The sequence below is a fragment of the Carex rostrata genome, chromosome 15, assembly GCF_964058835.1.
Source record: "Carex rostrata chromosome 15, lpCarRost1.2, whole genome shotgun sequence".
Taxonomy (NCBI): Eukaryota; Viridiplantae; Streptophyta; class Magnoliopsida; order Poales; family Cyperaceae; genus Carex; species Carex rostrata.
This window is the reverse complement of record NC_135932.1, coordinates 5,720,449-5,743,290: the sequence shown is the minus strand read 5'-3', so window position 1 is coordinate 5,743,290 and position 22,842 is coordinate 5,720,449. Positions and strand designations below refer to the sequence as shown.

General features: G+C 37.3%; 1 protein-coding gene across 4 annotated transcripts; it reads right to left on the bottom strand.

Moving 5' to 3' along the window:
- Positions 1–647: 647 nt before the first annotated feature.
- LOC144566475 (ribonuclease 1-like) lies at positions 648–21,683 on the bottom strand. Of its 4 annotated transcripts, XR_013515199.1 has the most exons (5): positions 21,509–21,683; positions 21,072–21,236; positions 19,441–19,633; positions 18,580–18,949; positions 648–793 (listed from the first exon to the last, which is right to left on the bottom strand). XR_013515199.1 is itself a non-coding variant. In XM_078316504.1 (4 exons), exons 1-4 carry the CDS (start codon positions 21,620–21,622, stop codon positions 810–812), a joined length of 783 nt encoding a protein of 260 aa, XP_078172630.1. In that variant the 5' UTR covers positions 21,623–21,679; the 3' UTR covers positions 648–809. The 4 variants fall into 4 exon arrangements, 3 of the variants coding, with proteins under 3 accessions (XP_078172630.1, XP_078172629.1, XP_078172628.1); XM_078316504.1 differs by lacking the exons at positions 18,580–18,949; positions 19,441–19,633; positions 21,072–21,236 and adding exons at positions 1,672–1,864; positions 2,491–2,655 and having other exon boundaries at positions 648–1,120; positions 21,509–21,679; XM_078316503.1 differs by lacking the exons at positions 18,580–18,949; positions 19,441–19,633; positions 21,072–21,236; positions 21,509–21,683 and adding exons at positions 1,672–1,864; positions 2,491–2,655; positions 2,929–3,130 and having other exon boundaries at positions 648–1,120.
- Positions 21,684–22,842: the final 1,159 nt, after the last annotated feature.

Here is a 22,842-nt window from a genome sequence, read left to right as displayed (position 1 = left end):
AGTTTTTATGGAGTATTGCATAGTATGGTGTATTTACTGGTATATTTGCTATTTTGAATCTTTACATGGGTACACCGGAAATTTCCCTATTTTTTTTTGTCAGTTAGACCCTTCTAACTTCTAAGTTTCTGATGCTCTCTGTTTTTCTCTTCTTTTGACTTCAGATGGCAGAAATTGCTGTGAAATGTATTCAATTTGAACACTGGTACCGACCAACAATGACCGAATATGCCAAGATCTTTCCCCTTTGATTTCAACAAGTGCTTGAATTTTATTAGTTCGATTTTGCATCTGAAAAGTTGCTAGATTCATAATCTTAGATATGTGTGGCACATTTAGATCATGTCTACAATTTGCGCACTCTTGTCTATTCTTATGCTTGTACTTATTATTTATTTTCATTTGTGTTCGAACTGATTTCTTACAACTATCCTATTCTCTTGATCGCTTATGTCAATTGAATTATGTTCTTCATTACAAGTTGTAATCTTCACAGTTGTAAATGAAGACCAATTGTACTATGCATTTTGTGTCATTGGTTCATTTTTATTTTATGATTTTTCCTTGACATTTTTAATAGCTCACATATATTTCAATATACCAGGTCAAAAAATAACAATTCCATGCCAGGATCACACAAGAAAACATCCACTCAACTAACAAGCGTAGTGCTTTTATTCTAAATAAGGTACAAAAGACAAGTTCCATAGCTCCATGGCTCCATGCATGACATGAAAAAAAACAGCACTAATGTACTACCAAAGCAAAACACAGCCTAATTACCATTATTAAACTCCTAAATTAATTTGCTAGATAACCTGATCTATCTCAAAAGGCATCTTAATAGGGTTAGTCTTATCTGTAGCATCATCCTGTAGCAAGTCATAAGTGAACGGTGGGAACTTGACCTGAGAACCACAGTTGGTTTCCTTGCTAATTGGACAGCTGATGATGGTCTTACCATCGCTCGATATGCAGATTTTTATCCTCAACAGTTGGGACCCATCGGAGCGTGGCATCATGCGGTTGCACTCAATCACAAAAGAGAATGATAGCTTGGCACGTAACGCTGACTCAACATCCTCCAGTTCATACTTGGCAGTATTTGATGGTACAATACCTTTGTAGCACAACAAAAAAAAACAAAGAAAAAATTAAGAAATATTAGATGTGGGATTTGGGCATAATTAAGCTCATATTAGGGGCTTACTTTTTGTGATTACCTGTGGTGTTATATTATATATATGAGGTTAATTAGATATATTTGTGTAGACCGTTAACACGTTTTATTTTGAAGGTTTAACAAAAACAAAAATTTATTGGGCCACATTGTTTAGGACTGATCACCTTATAATTTCAGCTGATTTCCAAATTTAATTTCTGTTTTCTTTTCCTTTTTTTCAATATATATTTTCTGTAGTACTTTGCATTTGGTTGGAATAGAAAAGAAGACAGATCTACCCTCCCTGGGTCAATTGACCCATATTAATTTTTAAAATTCACGTACTTATACATAATTTTCTATATAGTTAAAAGTAAAATATTTTGGATACTATAAAATTGATTCTTATACTCAACATGAATGTTTCATATGATTAATCCTCATTGTCATTGTGTGTTTTATCCTCATTGCCTCTGAATTAAAGTGTTAAAAAAAAAGAACTTAGTAACCTTTGGTGGCAAGGTAGCTCAGGAGGTCGAGATCCTTTCGCAATTTGAGGGCCTGCTGGAAGTAGTTGGCCTGAGTAAGGCTAGAACAGGTGCCATATGTACAGAATGTAGATTTCCACTTGGTTACTCCATTGTTGCTTGGGCATTTCACTTCAGGCCAGTATGAGTACATATCTGTTATGAAATTCCTGAGCTGCACATGCATTTTCAAATTTCCCAGTGTTAGTGTATAAATATTACAAGTTAAGCTTCTCAAGGTTAAAAAAAATTAGAACCAGTCTTTAGTCTAGTGATATAATTAAACAGAGTACTTTCTCTGGCGTCCGTTACATTATCATTTATATGAGCAAGTACGGACATATTTCAGAGAAATAAGCAAATAGCAAAGTAACAGGAGGGGAAGCAATTTTATATATTACCGGACATATACATACAGTGAGGGACGCTTGACAAAGGTTATTTTAACAATATTGTCGGCAATATATTTTCATAAAAATTTAAATAAATTAAAAGTTAGAAAATAAATTTACATGTATGTTAAAATTTTATGCAATTTAAGTACGTTGAAATTTTAAATCATTGACATATATATGCTAAAACATACATCAAATCTCATCATATTTTAATATATCATATATATATTTTTTTAATAAAGTGGGTAAACCCACCGATTTCATATACTAAAACCACAGTATACCGGGTAGGCGGGTACTGGTTACAAAACCCTACAAAAACTAGAGGTATACTGCACTGAAGCTAGGTAATATTTCTTTTGTGGTTAAAGCATTTACCAGAGAAAAAATGGTACAAAAATATTACCTGATTGACGTAGAAACTGCAAGTGGAGTTGCAGTTGGTGACGGCATTGCCAGAGTAGCTGTCGTACGTCTCCATCGATTCCACAAAGAAGTCCAGTGCTGGTTCGCCTGTTGTTGGCATGCAGCATGTTTTCCAATAAACAGATCTGCAGTATGACCCCGGCCACTGCACGGTTATTTATAGAGAGCTCGTTTATTGCTTAATGTATTGTCAAAGATAGATACTACGAAAATTTGTTGCCAACTTCAAAGGATGTTATAGTGGAGATTTAAACAAATTAATGTCAAGTTAATTTATTGGATCAATTAACCTGGCAAGTGTGTTTGTAAAAAGAAATGAAAAAAAAAAAAAAGCAATTGATTATAGTACTGTCAGTCTATTTGATACAAGTTTAATTAGCTTAGCATCTTAGATCAAATGTAGAAGTTATAAATGTACCAGAAGATTCAAATAAAAGAAGTCCGATTCAGCCGCGCCTTGAGCAGGAACGAAAGGAGAAATGCAAAGTAAAGCAAGGATGCAGACGAGAACAGAAGGCTTCATTGTTGTCATTTTATCTGTTTTTCTTTTTCTTTGGAATTGCTTGTTTCTCCAAATAGAAGCAGAGTAGAACTCCCGGTACCCCACTTTAAATAGAGCAATATCAGTCAGGATATGATGGGAGCAGTTTGGGGTGGATTAAGTTTTTTTTTTTTTTTTTTCTGGATGTATGACGTGTTGCATTTATGGTTTTGTCGATTTAAATTATGGATCGATATTAGTCAGCTCCTGAAATCAAATGAGGATGAAAAACTGTATATTTGTTTGATATTCAGACAACTCTTAAGCAATTTAACTTTTAAAATTTCTTCTTGGTTTGTTTATCAGAGGTGATAATTCCTGAATGATTTTGCTTAAAATGACAACTAGTCTGCCTTCTATAATTTAGGAAATAGGAGTAGTTAAGTGTATAGAACATTGAAGTTCTTCAAAAAAATTTATAAATATAACTTTAGATTTCAAATTTTGTATACATGTAATGGCAGTTAAAGGAAATAATCAAGTCCTTCAATTCATCATAATTGTTTTTAAGTGTACAAAAATTATTTATTTAAGAACCAATATATGGTTATTTGTTCCATTTAATAAGTTGGGTAATGGGAAAATTTATGTTGACTTTCATTGGTGATAGCGCGCAAGTTGTGGTTCAAATTAAATAATTCATACGATACTCCCGAATAAATATTCTAATACATGAAATCTGAAAATATCTACAACACTTTTGACAATATGTCTTTGACCATATATTTCCTCACTCTACCAATGGCTCGATCCGCTGCTATATATCATTTATCATTATTGTAGAACTCAAATTATGAAACTATATATTGCTAATTTCATTAATTATGCTTCGATAAATACTCGTTTTATGCCGTGAAATTTTATAATAAATTAATTATATGTAAAGTATGAGTGAGGCCATAGTACTGAGCATAGATTAGTCTGTATTACATGTCAATATTTTTTTATTTTATATTTATATAGTTGATATGAACTGTTTAATGTGATTTTCATATAAAATTATACTTGTATATCAAATTTTATATTTTTTTGCTATTTTTAATATAAATAGAAAATAACTACTTTTGAATAGACTAGAATTTTTTTTATCAAGTAATTTTCTATCTATATAAAAAATAATAAAAATTTTAAAAAAATGTTTAATCTACAAATATATTTTCATATAGAGATCATGTTGAACTCAAAAATAAATATACCAATTTATAATGCAGACCAATATGCACTGAGCAATTAAGCATAATACCACACTCTAAAAGTATTATTATAAATAACCTTCTTCTCGACTTGAAGTAATTAATTAAGATTTTTTGGACGGTGTCCATGAAACTGTGACCCAAAACACTTTAGAAAAAAGAAAGAAAAAAAAAAGACGCTCTTTATACTCCCATTACCCTGGAAATTAAACTTCCTACTCTCCTATTACTGGAGATGAATCGAACTGTTACTGAGAACTTGCTATATATTTTTCTGTGATATGTTATTTGATTATCTCATATATATATCGAGGAAGCTGTCAAGGGCTCAAGTGTCAATAAGATAATAATATATAAAAAGTAATTTGTGTAGGTCCCCCACCACTCTAATTAATTAAGATTCTCTCGACTTGCTCTGTTGCTCATGAGTTGCAGACTTGCAGTCGTATACTCGTATCATTACACGTTAAACTTGTTGCTTATTTTTTTATTGATAATCTTAGGATACGTTTGGAGCGTGCAAAAATTAATGCAAAAATAACTATTTTTAAGTTAGTGATTGAAAACAGTGCTAATCTGCTAATCTGAGTAGTTTAAAAATAGAGTTAATTTTGAACTATTCAGATTAATAAAAATATTATTTGGATTGTATATTTTGAATAGTGACAGAAGAAATAAATAAAATAATAATTACACTAATATTATATTAAATTTAATATTTAAAGTAATATTTTATTTAATACTAATATAATATTTAAAGTAATATTATATTACATTTAATATTTAAACTAATATCATATAATATTTTATTTTATATTTTATTTAATACTAATTTAATGTTTAAAGTAATATTATATTATATTTAATATTGATCTAATTTAATATGATATTATATTTATTTAGTAATAATATAATATTTAAACTAATATTATTTTACATTCAACATTTAACATATACACTAATAATATATTACATTAAAATTTTAAACTTATACTATATTACATTTAATCTAACATTTTATTTAATATTAATCTAATTTGATATTATATTTATTTAATACTAATCTAATATTTAAATTAATATTATATTACATTTAATATTTAAACTAATATTTTATTTAATACTAATCTAATCTAATATTACATTAAATATTTAAATAATATTATATTAATTTAGTATTTAAACTAATATTATATTACATTTAATAATTAAATGACTACAATATGATATTTAATCTAACATTTTATTTAATATTAATCTAATTTGATATTATATTTATTTACTACTAATTTATAATTTAAATTCATATTATATTACATTTAATATTTATAATAATTTAATATGTAAATTAACTCTAATTGAGAGAATAAAATATTTTATTAATATCATTAACCTCACTAGCTCTATTCTTGCTAACCCACCATTTCTATGGGTTAGTAGAATAGTAGTCACTTCTCGCCTAGGGAACTCCGAAGACCCTAGGGAACTCCGCACAGAAAAAAAATTGATCAAAGGTGAAGACGAAGATAGAGCTGGTTTGAGAGTCGTTTTGTGACCGGCTGCTCCATCGCGCCTCTCCACCTGTCCCCCCTTGTCAGCCCGGTCTATCTTGCTTCGTCTCAATTGAACGGATGGCTTCGTTTAAGGGTTTCGTCGCTTGGTATCTTTTCTGTTCGTCTCGACTCTTCGAGTTTGACTGAGGGTTTGTGAATTCATTCCACCCGTAGTATCTACTATATCTATATATGAATAAGAATAAGGTATGTGTTTTTTATTGTTGCCGATGACGAGAACACAAAGAGTTGTCTCCTTCTTTCTTTCTTCTTCTTTCTCTCTGAGTGAGTGGTGACTGTCCTGGTCCGGTTGATTCAGTTCCCGGTTCCGGTTTGATTCAGTGCCATCTCGGCTGACTGGTGACTGTCCTGGTTCGGTTTGATTCAGTGCCCTCTTCTTTCTCCTCTCTGAGCGGTGACTGTCCCGTTCCGGTTTGATTCAGTGCCTCTCGGCTGTGAATCCCTCTAGGCAGCGTCGAATTCGAAAAGAAGAAGACGTTTCGGCCTCAAGGAAGGGTTCGATTATGCAACTCGAAGAAATTACTGCTGTGTCTACATTATCAGAGAAGAAAATCGGAAGGCCCACCTACTTGTTATTCGGGCGCGAATATACCAATCCGCATTCTCTGACTTCACGTATCTTTTATTTCTAGACATAGCAAATTAGATGATTGTACAAGTAGCTCAATGTATAGGTTTTAATGCTTTTCAATTTAAACAAAATAATCATATGTAATAGCTACTTTGTAAATCATCGGATCAATGCAATTGCCTACGGGCTTTCAAACCCAAAAATAAAAATAAAAAAAATAAAAAAAAAAAAAAAAAAAAAAAAAAATAGTAGTCACTTTTGAGCTAACCCAATTTGCTAATTTGCATTTGAATCACCAAGATTTGAGAATAGTAGAGCTAATTCAAGGTTAATTCTATTCTTGGGTGATCCAAACGCACCCTTAATAGTTATAGTAGCGGTATGATCGGAACAAAAAAAGCAGATGAAGATTTAATAGAATTGAATAGACAGATTTTCATGTAGAGCTAAATATTTTTGACAGAGGGAATTTATTATTATAAAATCTATTAATATTCTACAAAAATAAAATTTACGGATATTATATTGAAACCTACAATTAATTAAGGTTTTAGTTTGCAAGAGAAAAACGAATAATATAATAAAAGGCAGAAGTAATGGTGGAGAAAAATACCATGTGAATTATATTTCTCTATCTCGTTAGTTTAAAGAGACTAGATTTTTTTTATTTTTTTAATAAAGAGTAAATTGGTATTTTATAAATTTAAAAAGTGTTTTAATAGAAAAGACAATAAAATAGATAAATTTGTGAGTTTTTCAAATTTAGAAAGATAAATTTATTATTATGAACTTAGTGGAAAATACTTAATTTTAAAGTTTTTCAAAGATATACATGAAATTGCCTAAAAAAAACCTCACGTGCCCAATATTTGAAAGTATAAAATAGATCTAGAGAGAGAGAAAGGACACAAGAAAGAGTACAGATGAAATTTATTGAGATAGTAGCAAAATAATATATCATTATATCTTTACGAGTATCAAGGTCCTAGCTAGTCCCACGTTCAGCCACATAATTTTGAGATTTAAAATCAGTTCCTAAGAGTTAGTTTATTAATTTCATACACCGGAATTTACGGAGCGCAGTAGCACAGGCAGTGTTGATCAAGCTAGTCTGTCAGCGGAAATAAATCTGCTGCGATCCAAAAATCTCTCCAATTCCTCCTTTCACATTCTACAATGCACAAATTTCAATGAGCAATTTTTTTTATATGCAAATCTCTAAACAAATGAATGAACGGATTTGGAATCGCAGGGATTGCAGGAATTTTTTGATCGCAGCAGATTTATTTCCGTCTGTCAGCTAATTTATCTCCAAATTGTCTCTATTCTAAACGGATGCTAACCATACTGTACGCTATCCAATTTATTGGGAGGGCAATAAAATAGAGCATTGTCATTTATGGTTATTATTTTCCTTGATACATCCACGCAAATATTATGAACAACCCATGCAAAAAAATATAAATGATATTTATGAAAATAATCACCCATAGAAAAACAAAAATCATCTTCCATTGCTAATATTTAACACATGAAAATAAACTAATGGGGCCTACATTCGCTACTCTTACAAATAGTAAGATGGGACCCATATTTGTTCTCCTTGCAAATTGTTACGTTATGAAATTTTTACAATTAAATTCGAATGATTTAAAAGAAAGAATCGATAAATCATGTTAATAAAATGGAAGTTTAAACCTTAATTAAGGTTCCCCTAAATAAGTAAGTTAATTGTGAATTGAAACCGCGTCGAAATTTCGAGATTTCGGAATTTTATAGCCCCAGTGCGGATTAGGTTGACCGCAGTGCGGGTGGAAGCCATCCGCAGTGGCTCAGGCTTTTTCTGGAATTTTGCAAAAAAAAAAATGACTAAGTAGTGAGTGCGGGTGAGGGATCCGCAGTGCGGATGAGTTTAGCCGCACTCATGAATTTCTGTATTGCACTGAATTTTCCTGAAATCGGCTAAGTAGTGAGTGCGGATGAGGGTGAACCGCAGTGCGGATCAGGTTCATCCGCAGTAGGCTCGGACTTTTCCTGGATTCGGCTGACAACCGACTAAGTCTTGAGTGCGGATTAGGTAACCCGCAGTGCGGATTGGCTAATCCGCATTCAGGGTAATTTTAACCCTAAAACCCAAATTAAACCTTCTCTCTCTCTCACTTCACCATTTTCCCCATTTTCAAGTGAATTTCGGTTAAGAGAGAAGGAAAAGATCCCGTGAGTTTTCGTTTCGTTCAGACTCCCGATTGTTGCGAGAAATCGAGTCTGGAACCGAGAAAGCAGCCGAGGATCTCTCCGAACCCTTCTAATTGGTATTTCTTTCTCTCCTTGTTACTTTCGAAACCTCGAATTTTCTCGATTTCTCGGATTCTCGTTTTAAACCCGAGATTTTTGTTCGAATTGCTCAAGGACTAGTTCCTCTACACTTCTTACTAGTTTGTTTGTCAATCTTTTTCCCGATTTCTCCCGATTTATGAAATCTGATTTCTAGGGTTTCGTGCCAAAATTGAAAGTTGGCATAATCGTGATTTGATTTGTTTAACCCGACCAATTAGACTTGTAATCGGTAGGGTTGCCTCCTGATCGTGAATTTTTAGAATATTTAACGGCTGATTTGAGGTTTTGACCAAATTAGGGTTAACCAAACGGTGAATCGAATTGATCCGAGAACCAAAGTAGTGAAACGGTGATTGATGGTTACCAAAGTGAAATAGTATAAGGCTAGAGGGCCTAGATGGAATTGTGTACCGTTATGTGAGATTTTGGTAAGAAAGAAAGAACCGAAAAGAATCGATACCAAAACATAAGAATTGATTTAGGACTGTACAAACCCTAAGTAAACGTATGGACCACTGAACCCGAATTAAACCAAGTAAACGTATAATATAGGTGTAGGCTCGGTCGAGCAAGAACTTGCTAGACAATACGAGACGTCTGATCCTTAAGCTAAGCGGTACGCTCGTCATAATAAGGTGCGGGATTCTTGGACTTGTTTGATACTTTATTTTCAGGAATTAAACTGTGTATTCGTTTGTCATGTTGAATATCATTGATTGCATCTGAATTGTGTAAAGCATTTGCATATCCCAATCAAATTAAACTCGAATTGATATGACTTGAGTGATTTTGCATGCTGGTATGGTTGTAGGTTGAGTCGATCTATTATGATCTGATTTGATTGAAAGTCACCACGATTGATTTGATTTGATTTGATATGTATGTGAATGGATTTACGAAGTTAAGCACTTGGATCCAATGAATTTGCCAAGTCGGGCTGTATGCTGACTTGGATTCCCAGGATCCTAAATGGCCTTAGGTGAACGGCCCTCGATATTCCCAGTACCGGTTGGGACGAGGGAGGGTGATTATGTTATGAGATGTGTGATTGGAAATCGTGGTTGACTTGTGTAACGTCTATGGCTCGGTAGCATTTTCCTACGTGTTAATGCATTTGAACGGTCGATTGAATATGACGAATATTGGAAACGATTCTAAAGTGGATTTTCTTTACATGATTTGAACCAGACCTTAATAAACTGTTAAGCCAAGCGGTTGCAGATGGGTGTCAGATAAAGGGTCCAGCGGTTGGCCATCTGTAGGTGTCAGTAACCCTACAGATGTGGGTTTGATAAAGGTTCAGCTCGAAAGAACATCTGTAATTGCTACAAGCCCTACTGAACTGAGTTAGGAATCGAGTTAAGCCAAAATATATGTTGTGTTTGAGATTCATCTTGGAAATTCCGTAAACTGTGTTTCAGGTTGATTAACTGTTGTCGAGTAGTGGCATTCTGTTATTTATGTTTTCTTATATAACTGTTTGCATTGTTGTTGTTTGGGTTTCATTATTGGATATAGAGTTTGATTGCAAGTCCAATAATTCAAATGTGGCAAATTCGCACTGAGAATTTATTCTCACCCCCACCTTCCCCGTTATTTTACAGGTATTGGTGCGACTGATTCCGGAGAGGCACGAGAGTAGTAGGCCTTAGTAGCTTACCAGTATATGACCCTAGATATCTTTTGTTGTATAGATTTAGGGTAGGCCTCGTGGTTGGTATCCGGATGAGATACTTTTGTTGTATTATATGCTGACCAGACTGTGTACTCTGATATATATATTAGAAACTTGTTTGAATTGCTTGTTGTTTGGTTTGAAATGTGAGTAGCCTTGTAAGCATACACGGCGTTGTATGCTTACGGCGGGGGACTGTTACGACCCGTGGCCGCGGGGTGTGACAGCTCTCTTCGGTGGTATCAGAGCTCAAGGTTTAAACCCTAACCAGACTGATAGGATACGTGAGTGGGGTATGTTATACTTCGGGTCGTCACGGCTAACGACTTGTTCGTTCTATGAGATAAGTATATGCAAATCTAATGACTATTTTCTTCTTATTTAAGAATTATGGAAGGACGTCGAGGTAGGGGACGACCTAGAACCAGGAACCCACTGAACGAACCGATCATTCATGCGAGCGAGGCCGGATCTGCAGGGCCTGAGGTCCAGAGAGTTGATCTTGGACCTGGAGGTGCGCAGAACCGGGACCGAGATCTAGACGATAGGTTGATCGCGGCTTACGAGAGAGGTCGCCAAGCAGAAAGACGTGAGGTGGCACCGGAGGCTCCCCGAGGAGGTCCGGAAGATTTTAGGAGGTTATACGACTCCTTTATGCGCCTTAATCCACCTCGGTTTAATGGCACTGGTGAGTATGCTGCTGCTGAAGAATGGCTCGCGAGCGTGAGTGCGAAGCTAGTTCTATGTAGAGCACCAGAACAAGATATGGTGGAGCTGGCAGAGCAGCAGTTAGAGGAGGGTGCGAGGTTCTGGTGGGATGGAGCCCGACGTAGTTATGTCGGGGAGGAGGCCAAGATTCCGTGGGAGTGGTTTGAACTGCAGTTCACTCGACGGTTTTTGAGTAACATCCAGCGAGAGGCGCTGCGGAGGAAGTTCCTAGACTTAAAGCAGAGTGGGCGAGCAGTGGCGGAGTATAACAATGAGTTCCTTGCCTTGTCCAGGTACGCGATTGATGTGCAGACTGATATGGTGAGATACCATAGGCAGTACCTGGATGGACTGGATGGAGGGATATCGATGATTGTGGATACCCCTATGGCTACTGAGTTGCAGGCCATGATGGATCACGCTGAGCAAGTGGAGTTGCACAGCAAGAGAAGGAGGTCGGAGATGACAGAGAGGAATGTCAAGCAGAGGGAGGACCAAAACCGACGGTTTAGGTCAAGGGGAGGACCGTCGACAGCTAGACCACCCCCGAGACAGTTTATGGCACCTAGACCCCCTCCGAGGCAGATAGCAGCACCGGTACTCCGGCCGGGCTTCGTTTCTGTGTGGTGCCGTTCATGCAACCAAGCACACTCTGAGATCGATTGCAGACGCCGCAACCAAGCGTGTTACACCTGCGGCAGCATGGAGCATTGGGCAAGAGAGTGCCCGAATGCGGCACTAGGGTTCCAGAGGAACGGCGGTGGCAGAGGGCCCATGGGACGTGGATCTGGTAGACCACCATTCCGTGGTCGAGGTGCGTCACAGACCAGCGGAGGCAGGATTGGAGGTCGAGTGGCTGCCCACGCACTCGGCATAGCAGATGTTGCATATGACGCAACGAGGGCTCTGGAGGAAGGTGAAGGCTCGCAACCATCTGATTCTCGAGCTGATGTGATGACAGGTATACTTTCTATCTCGGATGAGAGTGCCTATTGTTTGATAGATACTGGGTGTAGCCATTCCATTGTATCGAAGGCTTGGGTAGAAAAGTATAACTGGTCAACTGAAACCAATAACCAAGTCTTGAGTGTCCAAACCCCTTTCGGTTCGACTGACCGAAAAATAACCATATGCCGAAACCGAAAAGTCAGAGTTGATGGAAGGGATCTCGAGATAGACCTGTTGGTTATGGAGATCACGGGTTACGACGTTCTATTGGGGATGGATTGGTTAACAAGACATGCCGCAACGATCGACTGTCCGCACCGCAGGATTTGTTTTGTGACCGCAAAAGGTGGTATGTCGTGCATGCTGAACTGTAGGAAGGTTGGAGGGTTGATACCGTGCATCTCGGCTGTGGAAGTTAGGCACCTGATCGATTCAGGGTGCACTGCATATCTGGCAGCAATAGTGTACACTGATACGGAAGTTCCTGAGATGAATACGATTCCAGTGGTGTCGGAGTTCGTGGATGTGTTTCCGGAAGAAATAGTCGGATTACCACCGGAACGAGAAGTGGAGTTTGGCATAGAAGTGGTACCAGGTACGGCACCAATTTCAAAGAGTCCGTATCGTATGGCTCCTGCAGAATTGAAGGAACTCAAGACCCAATTAGAAGAGATGCTGGAAAGCGGGTTTATTAGACCGAGCACATCTCCATGGGGTGCTCCGGTGCTGTTTGTGAAGAAGAAGGATGGTACCTTGCGGTTATGTATCGACTACCGTGAATTGAACAAGGTGACCGTCAAGAATAGATACCCGTTACCCCGAATCGATGACTTGTTTGATCAGCTGCAAGGATCTTCGATCTACTCCAAGATAGACTTGAGAACAGGGTACCACCAGCTGAGAATACGTCCGACTGATGTGGAAAAGACAGTCTTCCGAACGCGCTATGGGCATTACGAATATATGGTGATGCCGTTCGGGCTAACGAACGCTCCGGCTGCATTTATGGACATGATGCAGCGAGTGTTTCACGACCTATTGGATTCAACTGTGGTGGTGTTCATCGATGACATCCTGATATATTCAAGGTCACGTGAGGAGCATGAGGTACATCTGCGGATAGTGTTACAGAGATTGAGGGATCATCAACTATTCGCAAAGTTTTCGAAGTGTGAGTTCTGGCTTGAGAAAGTGGCCTTCCTTGGGCACGTGATATCAGGTGAAGGGTTGGCCGTGGATTCAGAAAAGATTCGGGCGGTGACCGATTGGAAGAGGCCAGAAACAGTTACGGAGATTCGCAGTTTTCTGGGGCTAGCCGGATATTATAGAAGGTTCGTACTTGGATTCTCACAGTTAGCTGCTCCCCTTACGAAGCTTTTGCATAAAGGTGTGAAGTTCGAGTGGGGTGCCACTCAAGATCAAAGTTTTGAGGAGTTGAAGAGTCGGTTGGTAACTGCACCGGTTCTTGCCATGCCCATCACCGACGAGGAGTATACCGTCTACACCGACGCATCCGGATCTGGTTTGGGATGTGTATTGATGCAGAAGGACCATGTTATAGCATATGCTTCTCGGCAGTTACGATCACACGAACAGAATTATCCGACCCATGATCTGGAGCTAGCTGCAGTGATCTTCGCTTTAAAGATTTGGCGGCATTACCTGTATGGAGTGAAGTGCCGTATCTTCACGGATCACCAAAGCTTGAAGTATATCTTCACTCAAAGGGAGTTGAATTTGAGGCAGAGGAGATGGTTGGAGCTGATGAAGGACTACGATCTGGATATCCAGTATCATGCCGGAAAGGCAAACGTGGTAGCAGATGCGCTAAGCAGGAAGAGTCAGATCAATTTGGCATCGATTATCACCAGCGAGACACACCTCCTCGAAGAAATGAGAAGAATGAATCTGCACGTGGGTGCATCCCGTGAGTTTGCATTGGAAACCTCATCTCGATTGATTGGAGCGAGCAATAGTGCAGGTACAGCTACAGTTGCCTCGATTATCTTGGCTGCGGTCGAGGTTCGACCAGAGTTACACGAGCAGATTCGAGCAGCACAACAAGAGGACCCAAAGTGCCAGAAATTCCGACAACATTTCGAGTCAAAGGCAGACTCGCCATTTCAACTCCACGAAGATGGTATTCTGCGGTTCCATAACCGCATATGCGTTCCGAATGACTCAGAACTGAAGAATCTGATTCTGTCAGAAGCACATGACTCGGGGTATACCATTCACCCTGGTGAAGTCAAGATGTATCAAGATCTAAAGCGATATTTCTGGTGGCCAAAGATGAAAAGGAACGTACAAGGCTATGTTGAGAAATGTCAGATCTGTCAGCAAGTCAAAGCGGATAGACGAAAGAGGGCGGGACTGCTAAGACCTTTGGAGATACCCATGCGGAAATTCGAGTCTATCACTATGGACTTCGTGACTGGATTTCCGAGAACCGTTGGACGATATGATGCCATATGGGTGATAGTGGATCGGCTGACGAAGATTGCACACTTCATTCCACTCCGGATCGAGACATCCGGAAGAGAGTTGGCTGACCTGTTCTTGCAATACCAATTTAAATACCATGGATGTTCACGGCACATTGTCTCTGACCGAGACACTCGATTTACGTCTCACTTTTGGGGAAGCTTTCAAGAAGCCATGGGCACGAAACTGAGATTCAGTACAGCCCATCATCCGCAAACCGACGGTCAATCCGAACGAACAATCCAAACATTGGAGGACATGCTTCGATCCTGTGCTTTAAGTTTCCGAGAATCTTGGATCAACCACTTGTACTTGGTAGAGTTTGCGTACAACAATAGCTACCATTCGAGTATCGGAATGTCACCACAAGAGGCACTTACAGGACAGCAGTGTCGCACACCGCTGTGGTGGGGACCCGCAGGTACGTATTCACCTACCGGGCCTCAGATGTTAGAAGAGATTGCTGAAACGACGAAAGTCGTTTTGAGTCGGCTTAAGTCGGCCCAAGAGCGACAAAAGAAATATGCGGATGTGCATAGAAGACCGTTGGAGTTTCAAGAAGGGGATCACGTGTGGCTTCGAGTTTCACCCGTCAGGGGTGTACACCGATTTGGCGTATCAGGCAAGTTAAGTCCTAGATATATTGGACCGTTTCAGATTTTGAGGCGAATGGGACCGGTGGCATATGAGCTTGCATTGCCACCAGCATTGGACCGGGTTCATCCGGTGTTTCATGTGTCACAATTGCGCCGATACGTACGAGATCCATCTCATTGCATTGATCACTCGGACCTGCATGTCCAAGGTGACTTGTCCTATCAAGAAGAGCCAATGCAGATATTGGACCGAAAAGAACAGCAACTTCGGAGCAAAACGATTAAGCTTGTCCTGGTCAAATGGAGACGCCATTCGACTAAGGAAGCAACGTGGGAACATGAGGAAACCATTCGTGAGAAGTACCCGGAACTATTCAACGACCAAGGTACGCAATTTAGTTCAGAGGACTGAACTCTATTTTAAGGGGGGGAGAAATGTTACGTTATGAAATTTTTACAATTAAATTCGAATGATTTAAAAGAAAGAATCGATAAATCATGTTAATAAAATGGAAGTTTAAACCTTAATTAAGGTTCCCCTAAATAAGTAAGTTAATTGTGAATTGAAACCGCGTCGAAATTTCGAGATTTCGGAATTTTATAGCCCCAGTGCAGATTAGGTTGACCGCAGTGCGGGTGGAAGCCATCCGCAGTGGCTCAGGCTTTTTCTGGAATTTTGCAAAAAAAAAATGACTAAGTAGTGAGTGCGGGTGAGGGATCCGCAGTGCGGATGAGTTTAGCCGCACTCATGAATTTCTGTATTGCACTGAATTTTTCTGAAATCGGCTAAGTAGTGAGTGCGGATGAGGGTGAACCGTAGTGCGGATCAGGTTCATCCGCAGTAGGCTCGAACTTTTCCTGGATTCGGCTGACAACCGACTAAGTCTCGAGTGCAGATTAGGTAACCCGCAGTGCGGATTGGCTAATCCGCATTCAGGGTAATTTTAACCCTAAAACCCAAATTAAACCTTCTCTCTCTCTCACTTCACCATTTTCCCCATTTTCAAGTGAATTTCGGTTAAGAGAGAAGGAAAAGATCCCGTGAGTTTCCGTTTCGTTCAGACTCCCGATTGTTGCGAGAAATCGAGTCTGGAACCGAGAAAGCAGCCGAGGATCTCTCCGAACCCTTCTAATTGGTATTTCTTTCTCTCCTTGTTACTTTCGAAACCTCGAATTTTCTCGATTTCTCGGATTCTCGTTTTAAACCCGAGATTTTTGTTCGAATTGCTCAAGGACTAGTTCCTCTACACTTCTTACTAGTTTGTTTGTCAATCTTTTTCCCGATTTCTCCCGATTTATGAAATCTGATTTCTAGGGTTTCGTGCCAAAATTGAAAGTTGGCATAATCGTGATTTGATTTGTTTAACCCGACCAATTAGACTTGTAATCGGTAGGGTTGCCTCCTGATCGTGAATTTTTAGAATATTTAACGGCTGATTTGAGGTTTTGACCAAATTAGGGTTAACCAAACGGTGAATCGAATTGATCCGAGAACCAAAGTAGTGAAACGGTGATTGATGGTTACCAAAGTGAAATAGTATAAGGCTAGAGGGCCTAGATGGAATTGTGTACCGTTATGTGAGATTTTGGTAAGAAAGAAAGAACCGAAAAGAATCGATACCAAAACATAAGAATTGATTTAGGACTGTACAAACCCTAAGTAAACGTATGGACCACTGAACCCGAATTAAACCAAGTAAACGTATAATATAGGTGTAGGCTCGGTCGAGCAAGAACTTGCTAGACAATACGAGACGTCCGATCCTTAAGCTAAGCGGTACGCTCGTCATAATAAGGTGCGGGATTCTTGGACTTGTTTGATACTTTATTTTCAGGAATTAAACTGTGTATTCGTTTGTCATGTTGAATATCATTGATTGCATCTGAATTGTGTAAAGCATTTGCATATCCCAATCAAATTAAACTCGAATTGATATGACTTGAGTGATTTTGCATGCTAGTATGGTTGTAGGTTGTGTCGATCTATTATGATCTGATTTGATTGAAAGTCACCACGATTGATTTGATTTGATTTGATATGTATGTGAATGGATTTACGAAGTTAAGCACTTGGATCCAATGAATTTGCCAAGTCGGGCTGTATGCTGACTTGGATTCCCAGGATCCTAAATGGCCTTAGGTGAACGGCCCTCGATATTCCCAGTACCGGTTGGGACGAGGGAGGGTGATTATGTTATGAGATGTGTGATTGGAAATCGTGGTTGACTTGTGTAACGTCTATGGCTCCGTAGCATTTTCCTACGTGTTAATGCATTTGAACGGTCGATTGAATATGACGAATATTGGAAACGATTCTAAAGTGGATTTTCTTTACATGATTTGAACCAGACCTTAATAAACTGTTAAGCCAAGCGGTTGCAGATGGGTGTCAGATAAAGGGTCCAGCGGTTGGCCATCTGTAGGTGTCAGTAACCCTACAGATGTGGGTTTGATAAAGGTTCAGCTCGAAAGAACATCTGTAATTGCTACAAGCCCTACTGAACTGAGTTAGGAATCGAGTTAAGCCAAAATATATGTTGTGTTTGAGATTCATCTTGGAAATTCCGTAAACTGTGTTTCAGGTTGATTAACTGTTGTCGAGTAGTGGGATTCTGTTATTTATGTTTTCTTATATAACTGTTTGCATTGTTGTTGTTTGGGTTTCATTATTGGATATAGAGTTTGATTGCAAGTCCAATAATTCAAATGTGGCAAATTCGCACTGAGAATTTATTCTCACCCCCACCTTCCCCGTTATTTTACAGGTATTGGTGCGACTGATTCCGGAGAGGCACGAGAGTAGTAGGCCTTAGTAGCTTACCAGTATATGACCCTAGATATCTTTTGTTGTATAGATTTAGGGTAGGCCTCGTGGTTGGTATCCGGATGAGATACTTTTGTTGTATTATATGCTGACCAGACTGTGTACTCTGATATATATATTAGAAACTTGTTTGAATTGCTTGTTGTTTGGTTTGAAATGTGAGTAGCCTTGTAAGCATACACGGCGTTGTATGCTTACGGCGGGGGACTGTTACGACCCGTGGCCGCGGGGTGTGACACAAATACTCCAGGCGGGGCCAACTTTAATAGTATTTGCATGCGAGCTTTTTGCAAGAATAAGCTCATGAAAAAGCTAGTGTGTCGAAGGTATTATCGACGATACATTTGCAGTAGTCTCATGTAAATGACTTTTTCAGACTTGTTGCAAAAGTAAGTCAATGAAACAAGTCATTTTTTGCCTCAGTGCAGCTCAAATAAATAAAAACTCCAGCATCACACAAAAAAACATCCACTCAACTAGATAGCGTACTGCTCTTATTCAAATTAAATAAGATACAAAAGACAAGTTCCATAGCTCAGTGGCTCCATGCCATGAAAAGAAAACAGAAGCATTTAAAAATACTACCATAGCAAAAACACAACCTAACCATTATTAAACTCCTTATATTAACTTCTTGGTTCATGCCATTATTAAACTCCTTAATTAATTAGCTAGATAACCTGATCTATCTCAAAAGGCATCTTAATAGGGTTACTCTTATCTATAGCATCACCATGCCCAAGCATGCCATAAGTGAACGGTGGGAACTTGACCTGGGAACCGCAGTTCGTTTCCTTGCTGATCGGACAACTGATGATGGTCTTACCATCGCTCGATATGCAGATTTTTATCCTCAACAGTTTGGACGGCCATTTGGACTGCGACCTCTTGCGGTTGCACTCGATCACAAACGAGAATGATAACTTGGCACGTAATGCCGACTCAATGTCCTCCAGTTCATAATTGGTAGTCCTTGATGGTACAATACCTTTGTAATAACACAACAAAAAGTAGAGAAAAAAAAATTAAATAAGTAATGTTAGATGTAGGATTTGGGCCTAAGCTCATATAAGGGGTTTAATTTTTTTTTCTTTTTTGTGTTTAATTACTTGTGGTGTTTCATATATATATAAGGTTAATTAGATATACTTGTGTCCGTTAACAATTTTTAATTTGAAAAATTATTGGACTCATTGTTTATTACTGACCTTATAATTTATAATTTAAGCTGATTTCCAAACTTCATTTCTGGTTTTTTTATTCCTTTTTTTCTCTTTATATATATTTTCCATAATTTTTAAAATTCATGTGTTAATACATGATTTTCAATATAGTTTAAATAAAATATTTTGAGAACTATAAAATTGACTCTCATAGTAAGCAAGAAAATTTTATATGCAATGTGTGTTTTACCATCATATATAGTTTGAAAGTCTAGTTTTGTCCCTAAGTCAGAGCACTAAAGAAAAACTTAGCAACCTTTGGTGCCAAGGTAGCTCAGGATGTCGAGATCCTTTCGAAGTTTGAGGGCCTGCTGGAAGTAGTTGGCCTGAGTAAGGCTAGAACAGGTGCCATATTTACAGAATGTAGATTTCCACTTGTTTACTCCATTGTTACTGGGGCAGTCTACATCAGGCCAGTATGAGAACATATCTGTTATGAAATTTCTGAGCTGCACATTTTCAAATTCTCAGTGTTAGTGTAAAATGTTATCAAGTTAAGCAATTCTCAATTAAGGTTAAAAAAAATCTATCGGAGTTTTGAGCTGTTAAAAAATAAATTGCGACACATTGGTTAGATATGGTACTGAGAGATGTAAATGCAGCATTAAATATGTCAAAACGATTTGGTGTTGCAAGTTTTAAATACAATGTGATAAAAATGGGACCAATTTATTTCTTTAATTTGTCTTATTCTAACCTACCGTTTATATCTAAAGAATAATTTTTCTATCCTAAATCTTAAATGTTGATAATTACAATATCTCCTGACCTACCAGGATGTTATTTATTGTAAGTTTATAAATAAATAAATAAAAAAACTGACACCGCTAGTGTCTCTTTTAATGACATCTGAAGGCATGACCTTCCCCTTTCTCATAAGCAAGTACGGACATATTTCAGAGAAAAAGACAAATAGCAAAGCGAGAGCAAGGGTCCAGGGAAACAATTTCATAATTTCACACAACAAGAATGAAACACTTTTCGCGAGGATAAAAAAGTTACTTTTTGCGATGGACTACTTTCATTGTTCAGTTTTTTCTTTTTGCGACGGACGACCGTCATAAAAATATTTTTTTTTTCGCAAAAAGTGTCTGCTTTGTTGTAGTGTCAGAAGATCACAAAAGGATTCAATAAATGTTAAATATATTTCTCAGAAAAAAGGCACAAAAAATTACGATGACAATTGACATTATAACGAGAAAGGATCACTTGACAAAAGTTATTTAAACAATATTATTGACAATATATTTTCATAATAATTCAAATAAATTAAAAATTAGTAAGTAAATTTATAGATAAGTTGTTGCCTTGTTGGACATATATGTAGGTAGTCTAACCATCTAATTTCATACCATTCAAGAATTGTTTGAGGATGCACCAAAGATCGTTTATTCCATATTGTTGAAATTTCAAATCACTTGATATATGATAACATAAATCAATTTTTATCATATTTTATAGACATAATATGTGGATAATTTATATCATGCTTGTAATGTTGGATAATAAAGTAAACCTTATTAAATGTTCTTAAAATAAAATTTTGTTAGGTGATCTCCTCATACATAATAAAAGCACATTGAACCAAAAGGTCTAATAACTGAAGGTGTACTAGACACTGAAAAAAACGGATCAGCATCCGCTGCTTTTCTCAAAGGAAAAGCAGGAACCTGCTATCCTTTTTACTCTCTATCTTTCACTTCAAAGAGGAGGAGAGAGAAAAAGAGGAGAGATAGACAGAAGAGCACAAAATAGCAGGAAATTGAAGAGCAGCTGATCCCATTCTGAAAAAAACACCATATCCAAAGGTATACTGTACTGAAGCTAGTTGATTTTTTTTTTTGGGGTCCAAGCATTTACCAAAGAAAAAATTGGTACAAAAATTACCTGATTGACATAGAAACTGCAAGTGGAGTTGCAGTTGGTGACAGCATTGCCAGAGTAACTGTCGTACGTCTCCATCGACTCCACGAAGAAGTCCAGTGCCGGTTTGTCTGTTGTTGGCATGCAGCATGTTTTACATCTAGCCGAACCGCAGTATGACCCCGGCCACTGCACACATTAATTTATAGAACGGTCCTTAATGCTTAATGTATCGATTGTAAAAGATACTACGAAAAAATGTTGCCAACTTCAATGGTTATAGTAGAGATTTGAACAGAATGTCAGGTTTGTTGGATTAATTAATTAACCTCGCAAGTGTGTTCGTAAAAAAAAAGGAAGAAAACAAAGAAAAGGAAAAGCGATAGATGATATATAGTGTTAGTCTATTGTTACAAGTTTAGCTTTGTATCTTAGATCAAATGTAGAAGTTATAAATGTACCAGAAGGTTTAAATAGAAGAAGTCCGATTCAGCCGCGCCTTGAGCAGGAACGAAAGGAGAAATGCAAAGGAAGGCAAGCATGCAGAGGAGAAGAGAAGGCTTCAGTGTTGCCATTTTGTTTCTTTTTCTTTTTCTTTTCAATTACTTTTTCCCCCAAATAGAAGCAGAGCTGAATCCCCACTTTAAATAGAGCTTCAGGAATCATGTTGTCAAATAAAAAATTGTATATTTGTTTGATAATTGATATTCCATTACCCTGGAAACTTCCTACTCTACTATTACGGATCGAGGTCGCCCCTATCAATAGATTCTCTTGCTCTCATATCATTCCACGTTGAAATTGTTATTTCTATCATGATATCAATAACAAGTAGTGGTCACAATAACAGATTGAATTTTCATGTACAGATAAATATTTTTGATAGAGTGAATTTATTATTATTTAATCTATAATTATTCTAAAAAAAAAATTAAATTTACGGATCTTATCATTGAAACCTACAAATTATTTCCAGTTTGCAAGAGAAAAATGAAAGTTGGAGAAAAACGAATAATAATAAAAGGGAGAAGTAATGGTGGACAAAAATAACATGAGAATTATATTTTTATATCTCGTTTAAGACTTCATCAAGGATTTTCGATCATATCTTTATATTGATAGGAGTTAAAGACGTTGAAGAATTGGCAGCATCACAAGCTATCATAATTCATTTTTTTCTTAGTTTTAGAGTTGAAATATTAATTCATAGAATAATTCCCTACTTCAACCTTTAAAAAAAAAAAAAAAAAAAAATTCCCTACTTCAAAATAAAATCAGTGAACAAAAAAAAACTGTAACTGCATTGTCCATCATAAAGTTTGATTAGTGACCATCTCTAATGTGAAAATTAAGATATACATATGTTATATTATCACTAACACATAAAATGCAACTATGTATGCGTGACCATGTTTGCACACATTATGTATGAAAAATCGATTCATTGTATACAATTACGAAACCGTGTCTATATAGTACTAATATATACATGGTTCCTACAAAAAACCGGGATCTGGCTCGATCCTACTTAAAAGTAACTCTTAATGCATGTAGAACTACACAAATGAGTACATCTCCAATAATCACATGAGAACATAGATCTAAAGTTTCTTTTTTTTGAAAGAACTCAAGTGTCCAATAACATATTTGAAATAGCAAAGAAAATTAGTTATAGTGGTTATCAGATCTGTCACAGTACATTATGTTATGCATGTCTATCATGTGATTTGACTCAAGTGTCACGTGACATATTCCTTTACATAATGTATTTCTCTTTAACCAAAAATAACATGTT